At 43.0% G+C, this 12176-nt stretch overlaps 1 protein-coding gene across 16 annotated transcripts in view; it reads left to right on the top strand.

The window, feature by feature from the left end:
- The window catches only part of CPQ (carboxypeptidase Q), a 398486-nt gene that overhangs the window by 240707 nt on the left and 145603 nt on the right, over positions 1 to 12176 (top strand). For all 16 annotated transcript variants that reach the window (XR_011996567.1, XM_072734258.1, XM_072734256.1 and 13 more), the window contains one exon: positions 7143 to 7254. Coding sequence is in view for 15 of the 16 variants with exons in the window: in XM_072734258.1 (XP_072590359.1) it covers positions 7143 to 7254 (112 nt within the window). In the remaining variant the exon portion in view is untranslated. The remainder of the gene's footprint in view (positions 1 to 7142; positions 7255 to 12176) is intronic.

Genomic DNA, 12176 nt, shown 5'->3' with positions numbered 1-12176 from the left:
ACTTTGCAACCCTGATGCTCCTCCCGCTACCTCTTAAGATATGCTAAATAAAAGGAGACCAAGAGAATGAAGCAGCTGCAGGCAAAGCAAAACATCACAAAATCAAAACACAGAAACACTGAGTAATTGTCTTTCTGGTTTTTGATTGAGCAAGACCTTTGTAAAATGAAGCATACTTCAAAGCTAAGTGGGCATCTTCTTTATTAAGGATCAATCAACAAGAACTCGGTCAGGTTTAGGAAAACAGAGAAATCACAATTTAAAATGCAGAATGTTAAAAACTAAGCATGCCAAGGAGATAAGTATGAGCCTATAGTGTCCCTTAGCATATCTGCTTTATGCATAACTTCCATTTACCGTGGGCATTTGGAGACCATTGAGCCATTGTTACCATAGCTTTCAATACAAGTATTTATGATTTTTACATTTATCTTTGATCTCTAGTTGGTCTTAAGGGGGATTCGATCTTTTTCAGGTTTTAGAATCAAGATTATGATTGTAAAATATAGATATTTTCCTTTTTTTTTTTTTTTTTTTTTGCAACAATGGAATTTGGATGAGATATATCTGACCTGTAATGTTCCTTTGAACTCCCTTACAAAACCATCTGAGCCCCATGCCTTCAGAGGTCCATCTGGGATGACTCTTGCTGGTGTTCCATACGGCACACTTGCAAAAGACTTCAACATGTGGGTGCAGCGGAGAGAAGGATAATGAAAGGATTACACGTGTTCTCACCCCTCCGTTTCAGAGGAAGAACATTGCCGGTGCCTTCGAAACCCCCTTGACTCATCTGCATACGCCCCTCTTGGATCATCTCCTCCGCTCTGCCCCAACTCCCATCTTTTATCTGATAGATAAAAACTATCCTCATTTTTGGTTTACCATTTCTTTGCTTTTCTTCATGATTTTACGGTCTTTGTACACATTGCTAAAGATTATATTCTTTAGTTCAGCCAAATTTTGAAATTTATATAATGGAATCATACTCTTCTCTTTCTTTTGTGATTTCCCTTTTCGTTTTTGCTTTGTTTCCGTATTTTTGTTTTGAGATTCACTTCCATTGATAGATGTAGCTGTAGGTCAGTTTTACTACTTTATATTTCATTATAGGACTGTGCTACAATTTATTTATCCATTCTACTGTTGATGGACATTTGGGTTGGTTCCAATTTTGAGACCTTGTGATGGCGTCAATATGACCATTTTCACCCACACCTCCGAGAACTCAAGTGCTGCAATTCCTCTAATATATACACCTAAAGTGCAGTTGTTGGGTTGTGAGACACACATATGCTCAACTAGAAGAGTATAATTAATAGTTTTTCTAAATAGTTTTAACAATTTTCTGCTCCTACCTGCAGTGGATGAGAACTCCTTTTGCTCAGCATCCTTACCAGGACTTCATATTGTCAGATTTAAAATTTTTTTTCCAGCTAGGGTGGTACAGAGTGGCACTTTATTAAGGATTTAATTTCCGTTTCCTTGACAAATAATGAGGGTGTTCATCTTTTCAAATGCTTAGTGTGCATTCATAGTTTCCTTTCTGTGAAATGCCTGTTTATGTCTTTTTTCCATTTGACTATTGGGTTGCTCATCTTTTCTGGTTGAATATTAGGAATTCTTTATATATTTTGAACATAAACCACTTTTTGGTTATATGGGTTATAAATATCTTCTTGCAACTTGTAGGAATTCCTCTCATTCTATGATTTATCTTGATAAACCAAAGTCTTCATCTTTTTATAGCTGACTTTATGCATCTTTTCTTCATGCTTTGCATTTTTATATCTTGTTTAAGAACTCTTCCCCCTCCCCTAAAGACATGAAGATATTTTTTCTTAAATAAATTCTAATTTTTAACTTCATTTGAGTAATCCATCTATAAATAATTATGTTTTTCATTTCCATTTGACTTTTTAAATATAGTTTCCATCCCTCTGATGAAATTCCCCATCTTTTCCACTCGATTTTTCACAAATTAATCATAATTATTTTAAAGTCCCTGTCTGATATTTTAAATATCCAGGTTGTATTTGGGTCTACAGTATCATATTGAATACTGTGTTTCCTGACAGTGGATCATTTTGTTTCTTGCTTGTTTTCTTTCTTTTTTTTTTTTAAGAAGGTTTTATTTATTTATTCATGAGAGACACAGAGAGAGGCAGAGACACAGTCAGAGGGAGAAGCAGGCTCCCTGTGGGGAGCCCGATGTGGGACTTGATCCCAGGACCTCGGGGTCATGCCCTGAGCCGAAGGCAGGTGCCCAACCACTCAGCCCCCATGTGTCCCTCTTGCTTATTTTCTATGTCATAATTTTGATTGGATGCTGGATATCATATGTAAGAGAACAGGAGAGCCTGGGGCAAATGGTATGTGGGTCCAACAATGATGATGCCTCTTCTGTCAAGCCAATCAGAGGAGGATGGTTGAGTCCATCTTTCATAGCTGAGCCTGGGCTCGATTTCCTTGCTTCTCCTCTCACCTTTGGTGCTCCCCTGCTTCTGGGGTGCTGCTACTGTGTTCAGTGTCTGTAGGGGTCGGGCTGCTGGAGGATGCTTCCTGGTTCTCCCACCTGGCCCCTCAGGCATGGGGGACTGTGTGCCTGAGGTCAGCAGGGGAGCTTTCTCAACACTCTGCCTGCCCCCCTGCTGTGGGAGCCCCACTTGGGCCTGTGAGTGAGTAGCCTGCCCCACCGCCCCGGCCTGTGGGAGAAGAAGTCCATTTACACAGGGTGGGACCATGGGCCTGAGCAGCTTTCCTGACCTCGCCAGAGACATATGTGTCTTTCCTAATGTCAGTACGGGGTGGGGGAGAGTAATTTTCTGCCCCTTCCCCTCAGCCACTGACCTCTGCCCTGCAGGACCCCAGGGGGCAGGTGACTTCTGCTTCTAGGAGAGAAGGGTCCAGAACAGCTTCTATTTGGCGCCTGCCTCCCGGCAGCATCTGGTCATCATCTGCACTCCTGTGCTCCCAGCATTCCTTGTGAGCACCTGATGGAGGCCCATGGGAAGGATCTGGAAAGTTGGGTGGCTAGCACCTTCCCTGGGAGCTTCCCACGGGTGCTGAGCTCTCAAGTTAACCCACAGTCACCTTTTCAGAACCTGTTAACCTGTTAGTTGTCTTCATGACTGCCTGGGCCTGTCACCTCTGCCCGTTGTCACGGTCCCCTCTCCCTCCCATCACTGCAAAAGGCCGAGCAATTCGTGTGGCCCATCTCTCCTGGATGAGCTCGCTAGCCTCTGGAATTTGGCTCCTCTGGCTGAATCACAATCTATGGTCTCCGATGGGCCTTAAAGAAGTTATGATTTTGTAGATTATCCCGATTTCTCTCACTGCGAGGGGGGCACAGGCTGAGGAATCCACTGACCGTCGCCCCGGGGCCACCGCCACTCTCTGCTTTCTTTCTTTGCCTTGTTTTCCTCGATAGCACTTACAATGGCCCTGGCATGATAGTCATGTCTTGTCCGTCTCCCCTACCAGAATGGTCACTCCATGAAGATAGGATACGTAGTTATTTTCCCCATTTCAGTGTCTGACCTACGACAGAAACTCAGCACAAGCTGTCAAAAAGACGCACGCGGTGAGTCCGGAGCTGTGACATCCTTCTCTAGCGTCTCGTGTTGGCGAGTCCTCGAAGTCTGTGCTCGCTCAAGGCTGGCTGGTGCCCCTGTGTCCCCATGTCCCCGTGTCCCCGCATCCTTCGGGAGGAGCCGGTGCCCACTGGTGAGTCAGCAGCTGTGACGTGCCAGGTCCCCATGCAGCACTCCAGGATGGGGGACCCTTGGGGCTGCTGTCTCGCGGTGGGCCGGGGGCACGGCCAGGCTGCCCGTTGGCCTCAGCCGGTGCCCTCTCCATTCCCCCCCACCCCCGGGGCCAGGCCACTGTGTCAAGCCGCAGGCCTGCGGCCCTTTCCCTGTGCCTCCCTCCCTGTGTTTGGAAGACGCGGTCGTAGAAAGGACGGTGGAGGACAGGGGCTGCGGTGCCTCCTGCCCCGGGCCCTGGACGGCTGCCTAGAGAGGCGGTGTCCCCTAGGCCATGACGGCCCATGGCCCCGCCTCGCAGCACAGGCACTGAAGGGCCTGTGGGTTTTCCTCTTTGACCAGGTGATTCTTCTTCACGGGGCTGGGGCTTTCTATGTCTCCGGGTAGTCTGTTTTTATCTTGTTCTCCTAAATCATACCCAGGTGCAGTGCAAGTGTTGGCCACTCCTGCCCGACCCGACCCAGGGCTCGGGGACTCCGGCCGCGTCCCCTGCGAGGCTGCTGCTTAGAGGGAGGCCTTGTGGGCTCCCATCCTTCCAGGCTGGGAGAGCCCTTCTGCTTGGGAGAACTCAAGTCAGTGAACGTGCTCCCGAATTGCCGGGACCTCGTTTTTGTATCACAATTGTAACTACTATCCCACGGCGGCCCCCAGTACATTTTCTGATTAAAAACCAGCTCTCATAATGTAAGTGGTTTGTGAGCATTCTTCTCTAGCACTGTGCTAAAGGCCATACTTTCTGGGATATCGTTTAGTTTCCTATCATTCAAAACCATTTTCCCCCATCTTTTAATTATTTATTTAAGTGATAATTCTGGGTGGGCTAATGGAGGCATTTTAGAAAACATAAAGATGCGTGATGATAAAATAACCTCAATTATTCTGAAGGATAAAATAATAGCTGCCTCGAATTAGTTGCTCTTACTGCTAACTGGGAAACAAAACATCATCAAAACACATTTTGACACTCTTAATTCACTGGGACTCTAACTTCACTGGGAAAATGGCTTTGAGGATGGTGAGAACATTGACTAAGTGGCTTGTTCATCCCACACAGGATTACACCAGTTTCTGAATCAGAATTTCCTGCTATTGCAACATGTTTTTTTTTTTCTTTCTTCTTATTCTTTCTTTTTATTTCCTTAGAAACAATCCATTTGGGTTCATTACATGGCCATTTGTTAGGCCTGTTAGTTACAAGGCGTTGTACTTGTTTGTGACTACAGTGAGGTCATGTAGGCCGTGTGTGTGTGTGTGTATGTGTGTGTGTGTGTGTGTAGATGGGGTCAGTGGAGCTCCTGCAGCTGCTCAGGGAAGCAGGCAGCACAAGGGGTCACCCTGGTATTTCAGAACCCAAATCCTGCTTCCCCAAAGTCATGGGGGCATTTCTATTTCATTGATCAAGAAGCTTGGTTCAACTTTGGCTTGCTCGCTCCGTGCTGTGCATGGACATCAATAGCTATGTAATATCCTCAGAGAACGCGCACAGATCCCAAGTGTGTAACAAGGTAAGCATCTTTACAAACTGAGCACCTGGTCCCCAGCTCACTAAGCAGAATGTGACCAAGCCTCCCTTGGCCCCGCCTCGTGTCACCAACCCTTCTCATCTTGGGGAACCATTCTCCTGTTTTGATAATTTTTATATTTTATATATGCGGAATTATACATGATATACTAGTTTGTGTCTGGCTTCTTTCATTTTTCATGATGTTCATGAGATTCATCACCAGTGATCACGTGCATTCATACTGCTGTGTAGTGTTCCATCGAGCGATACAAGGCAACTTACTCATTGTGCTGTTAACAGGCACTTAAATAGTTTCCTTCTGCGGAGGGCTTTGGGGGGCCTTCTGAATATTCTGAACATTCTAGTACATCTCTTTTGGTGAAAATATACGTATACGTACACTCCTGTTGGAAATATATACGAGTGGAGGTGTTGGGGCGTAGGTGTGTGTACATTCAGATTTAGTAGATAAGCCAGTTTTCTGGAGTGGCTGTCAGCACTGGCACCGCACCGGCAGTGGCTTCTAGTTGCTCCATCTCTTCACCAGTATTCAACATTTTCTGCCTTTTTTATTCTAGTTGTTTTGGTGGATGTGTATTGAATGTGGATTACTTTACATTTCCTTGATGATAGCAAACCCAAGTACCCTTTTGTATGATTATTAGTATTCGTGTATCTATTTTTGTGAGTTGTCTGTTCAAGTCTTTTGCGCATGTTTTTAGCAGTTGCCTTTCTCTTTATTTGATATATATATATTTATTTATTATATATAATATATATTTATTTGATATATATATTTATTCGATATATATATTGATATATATATATTTGATATATAATTCTTTCTATAATCTGGGTATAGTTCCTTTGCTATGTATATGTATTGTAAATATCTTCTCCTCTGTGGGTTGCCTTTTCGCTCCTGCAATGGAATCTTTTGATGAATAGATAGATATTCCTCATTTTTCGAAAGTTCAATTTATTTTTTCTTCTATGTTTTGTGCTTTTTGTGTTCAGTTTAAGAAATCTTTGCCTACTCCAAGTTGACAAAGCTGTTCTATGCTTTCCTCTGACATCTTTATTTAGATTTGTAATTCAGCTGATTTGACATTGTAGATTGTATGCAACAGAGGTCAAGATACAATTTTGGATATACAATAATGGATATCCCATTAACTGAGCATCATTTTACTTGCCTCCTTTAAAATGCTTTCACAAAATAAAGTTTTGTTGAAATATGTTTTACATTTTCCTGGGGAAAATTACTAATGATTCTTGAAAAAAATTTAAACCTATGGTGACTTAAAATTTATCATATAACCTGTAGACTTAACACTAATATAGATTGAATTTTTTAAGAAGTTCTTTGATTAAACTCTAGTTTGTAGCTCCAGTATATTTATTTGTTCAACATCAGAATAATTTTATAATACACAAAGCATAATCTTTTTTAAAATTAATTATTCTTCTCATGTTTCCATTTGAACTCAATCCAACATATGTCTGCTAGAATGTGAGACAGCTGAGAATATGGCTGAAGCTTTGAGCTCCATTTTATGTCGTTTATATTTTAAGCCATATAATAAAATTGTCGAACATTGGGTAACAAACGGTTTTACTTTAGTATTCAAAGCTATACCAATAAAGAGAAGTACAAGGTGAGGACTTTTATTGCTATTGGAGGGCCTGCCACCCCTCCTGTAATGCCTTCCACCAGGTTTTCCGCTGGTAATGACACAGATCTTTTAAGACGTAAAGATCGAAAAGAAAATACAAAAGCCTCATATCTGTATTTGTAATGACTGTGAATGCTTCCTCTTTGATGTAATTTCTGCTTAGTTTTATTTTTTTCCTCTTTTTATTATTTGTTCTAGGTTGTTCTGGTCAGCGGACATCTGGACAGCTGGGACGTTGGGCAGGGTGCCATGGATGATGGCGGTGGAGCCTTTATATCATGGGAAGCACTCTCGCTTATTAAAGATCTTGGTAAATATTTAGAAAGTCGTTAACCAATGTGTGGGGATCTCTAGCAGTGACATGTTTAACTCAACACAGAAAATACTAAACAGATAAATTACTGTGATATGTTCCAAGACCCTCCTGAGGTCTATGTGGTTTTTTTGTCAGTTGATTCCAAGAAAAGAAGAAATTTGTCCCCTTAAAGAAATTTTATTCAAGTGTGCGCCAGACAGCCAAAGCTTCAGACATAATCAGCCCTAGGGAAAATGAGCAAGCAAACAAAGCTGTAGCAAACGGAACCACATCGGCTAAGACCATGTAAGGAAGCCATGACCAAGTGCAAAGAAAAGTCAGCAGCTCCCCCTGCCTCCTTCTCCTTGTTCATCTTGACACTGTCAGGCTGTTGAGCAACCTCATGCAGCCATCTTTCAGGGGCAAAAGTCAAGGAGAGCGGCATAGAACCAAAGGGATGATTCCTTGAGCCACAACAAGGAATCCAGGCTGCAGAATTAGAACTTCCAGGGAAACCTAGTCATGAGGAAGATGGATAGGCCTAAAGAGGAAAAGCTGATGGTGAAAGCAGCGTTTGGTGACCCTCTCTGTGAACAAAAACATGCATTTCCTCTCTGTGCAATTTTGAGTGAGGTTAGAAATAATGAAACAATCTGAAGTAAGAGCCCCACATCTGAGTCAGGGCAGGGGTGGCTGTAAAATGCCTCATCAGCAGAATGTTTTCTGTTGTAACTGGAATGCCTCCACTTCTGACAGAGTAAACACGAGAACATCCTCTTTGGAGAAGACTCTCATTGCTGACTTAAACATAAATGTTTAAATGCATCCGTTTCTTCTAGTGTTTAATGAACCCTTCCAATCCCATAAATAAGCCCCTTAAATAATTGGCGTATTAACAATAGATTGCTGAAACGTCTTGCTTGGGGCAAATCTTTGGTGTAGCATTTTTTTTTCAAGTACCTGTGTTTATTTATTTTTTATCGGAGTTCTATTTGCCAACATATAGCATAACACCCAGTGCTCATCCCATCAATTGCCCCCCTCAGTGCCCGTCACCCAGTCGCCCCCACCCCGGCCCAGACTTTTGAACTCAATCCAACATATGTTGGATTTCTTTCTGCAACCCCTTGTTCGTTTCCCAGAGTTAGGAGTCGCTCATGTTCTGTCTCCCTTTCTGATATTTCCCACATTTTGATTTATGTTTTAGTTGTGTTTTAAAAGTGGCGAGATAGAAAGGTGAATGTGCATTTTTTTTACTTTTAAATAGGCCAGCGTCTCTTAACCTTGACGCTGCTGACGGTGGGGGCCACATAATTCTGTATTGTGGGGCCTGTCTCACGCAGGATGTATAGCAGCACCCCTGGCCTCTATCTATTGGATGCCAATAAGCACCATCCTCCTCAAGCTGTAACGACCAAAAATGTCTCCAGGCATTGCCAAATGTCCCTTGGCAGGTCGGGGGTGGTGGTAGGGGAATGCATAAAATTGGTCCGCTAACATGATCTAATAAAAAAAAAAATCACTAAAAGACCTGATACAGGGCCATTTTGAGGGGAAAGAAAACAAACTAATTGGAAAGATACCTAAACTTTTAACATTGCTCCCAAGCTGAACACATCCTGTGTGAAGGCAGTTTGTAAGAGATGGGCATACCCGGAGACTTAAAGAGCATCCTCTCTTCTTAGGACTCTTAGGATAGAGTCGGAACATACAGACGCACCTGCTCACGTAGGTGCCAACAAACATGTAATTTCAAGGTCTGCTTTTAGAACTGGGGAAGGTTTGAAAGAGGTGAATTGTCCTGCAAATAAAAGCCCGCAACATACATCCCTTCAGAGAAGATCTGGGAAACCCTACATTTGAGTCCTCTCCCCCTTCCCTTAAAAATGCCCCCCTTGTGATCTGTTCTGTCTTTATCTTCATTCCGGAAGGAAGTGGGTTCCAGACACGAGACAGGCAGATATTAAATACTTTCTTCCTTACAGAGCCCAGATATGCATTTAGGAGGTTAATTTTGAGGTGTTTGGCCAACTTGATTAGAAAGAGTGGTGGAGCGACAAGAGAACCGGGCCCCTCTGAATTGGAGCTTGTGTCCCTCGGTGACTCAACTGCTCTTTTTGGCCTTGGGCAGGTCATTTTAACTCTCTGGTATTCTTTCTCTTCATCTCTCTCTCTCTCTCTCTCTTTTTTTTCCTCTTCATCTCTTTTAACTGTAAGCTTCCAGAGTATTTTATCTGCCCTGGATGGGAATAAAGGTGATGCCTTCTCTGGGCTTTTGTGGTGTTCAGCATGGGACCCTAAGTCACCGTTAATTGAGTTGGATTCAATTGCATAGATGAAATAACAGCACGCAAAGGGGAATTGAGTATCTTTTCCGGCACTGACTTCTGTTGCTTTTGATAGCTAGAAACCAGTCTCCTTCAATTCAGGACTTGCCTTTCCTAGAGTTTTCTGGAAATCCTATGTAAACATATGAATAAAACTCTGAAACAGAGAGTAATATTTCCTTTTTTTTAAAGATTTATTATTTGTTTCAGAGAGCGAGCAAGCAGGGAGAAGGATGGAGGGAGACGGAGGGGGGAGAAGGACAGACTTTCAAGCAGAACCCCTGTTGAGCGTGGAGCCCGACGCTTGGGCTCCACCTCATGACCCTGAGACCATGACCTGAGCTGAGACCGCGAACTGGATGCTCAACTAGCTGAGCCACCAAGGCACCCCAAGGAGTTCTATTTTTTTTGAGTGGGTGTTAAGAGGCAGCATACTGTTCAAAAGGCAGCAGGCTCTGGAGCCAGACGCCTGAGTTCCTATCTCAGCCCCGCATCTTACTAAGCATGTGGCCTTTGCCTCTCTGTGCCTCAGCTTTCTAATCTGTGAGATTGGGACAATAATAGCTCCAATCTCACAGAATTGCTTTGAAAATTAGTCTGTTCACATAACATACTTAGAGAAGTGCCTGACCCAACCCAAGAACTCAACAAACGTCAACTTGTGTTGTTTTGTAAGCCTGACTGACAGTACCGGGTACGTTTTTTACCCCATTCCCATTAGTCATCACACTGCTTCCTCACTTACTATGGTAGTTATGTGATGTAACTCTAGGTCCGCCCGCTGTGTATGGAATATGCTTTCTCTTTACTATTTAAGTTGCCGTCTCTTGTGTGAAGGACATCCAGTGATCCCTTCACCTGTTTTCTACTTGCGTGCTAAATTCCCAGGAATCTGAATTTATCCACTTTCTGCCTCCAGTTCCAGCATAGGTCACCTGCCCGGTCTCCACTCTCTACCTCATTGGAGACTGTACCCATTAAATCTTACTGTGATTGTCCCTATTAAATCTTACTCTTTGATTCTAAAGTTAAAATTAAGTGGTGGATTTCGATTTGTAGATTGCCTCTGTGTTTTAATGTGAAGAACCGGGTCTAACGTGTGACATACGAGTTCTGTTTGATGGGACGAGCACTGGGTGTTATTCTATATGTTGGCAAAATGAACACCAATAAAAAATAAATTTATAAAAGAAAATCACTGATCTACTTGAACAAGAAATACGACTTTGGGAAATGGGCTCATAATTATATTACTTAATTATATTAATAAGCCCAGACTGCATAAGTGGTGATATATGAAAGCTCCGTGGCAATCTCTCTTTTTTCCGAGAAAAGTGACTCCTTTTGACTGATGTTCCTTGGATGATATGCCATGCAGCCCGGCAAAGTCCTTCCATGGGGCTTATGAACTTGAAGTGTTGGTCCAGCGAGGATTTCTGATATTTAGGAATATAGTCCTGAGAGTCATCCTTCTGAGCCCTTCTCCTTTGTTCTCTTCTTATAGATTCCCTCTTTAGCCCAGGCCATCAGCTAAAACTATATTCAATTAATCTAACAGAAGAGATACTGGTGCTTTGCAAATATAATCAGTCATTCCTCAGTCATTCCTAAGTAGCTGTCAACAGAAGGCTATTTGCTGTGAAATGCTGTTGAATACTTCTTTGTGTTTGTGCTTTGTTGGACTCGAATCTGTTTATTTGAAATGTCATTTCCTGGAATGTTCTGGTGTCAACGAACAAAGCCCACGGCCAAAGATGCTATGCTTCAGAATGTTCGTCTGGCGCTTGAAAAATAAACCACCATCCATCTCAAAATTCTTCCAGCTTTATAATTTTCAGTGAAGTTAGAATTTTGAATTTTCAGGCCCAAAGGGGAGAAGAGAATCAGAATCCAGAGCACCACGTAGCTGTTGAAATGTGGACTTTAAGCAAAACATCTCGTTAGAGAAATGTAAGCGCGAGCGTCCTGATTGTGATCATTTTAGGACTTGGAGTCTATATGTTAGAGAATTGTCTTATTTATATAGCGCTTTACTCGTCCACTCAGCCGATTCTTGCCGTGCGCTGGGTTGCATGTCCGTGTGCCCGACGTCTTGTACCAAAGAGGAACAAGACATGGTCCTTGAAGGGGGAGAGACATTGAATTCGAGAACTTCCACGGAACTGTTTTAAGTGCTTTAACTGAAGTGTGTACAAATGACTCTGCGCACCTGGTGAGGGCGGGGGGACCAGGAGGTGTGGCTGGGTCAGGGCATCTTCACAAAGGTGATATTCAAGCTTCCTTTTGTAAAGATGAATACGAATTCCTGAAGCGCAGGGGCCACGTGAGTAATCCCCAACAGACTATAGAGCCTCCAGTCTTGCACATCATTAAAAATGAGGCGAAGGTTGTCGCCAGTAACAACCTGGGGATTGCAGGGGAAGAGAGGATTTGCAAAATTGCAGGAAGCGTGCACTTTTTATTTAATAGTTTTATATAACTTTTTTTTATATATAATAAGGTGTCATTTAAGTCTTCAAGAAAAATAGAAACCCACCTCAAATGCCGAAAGACAGATTTCTGGTGTTGCCATTATCACGAGCATGGTGGCAACAGGGCCAACGGGGCAGA

This window comes from Vulpes vulpes, chromosome 13, assembly GCF_048418805.1.
Source record: "Vulpes vulpes isolate BD-2025 chromosome 13, VulVul3, whole genome shotgun sequence".
Classification (NCBI taxonomy): Eukaryota; Metazoa; Chordata; class Mammalia; order Carnivora; family Canidae; genus Vulpes; species Vulpes vulpes.
This window is presented reverse-complemented; position numbering and strand designations above follow the sequence as displayed.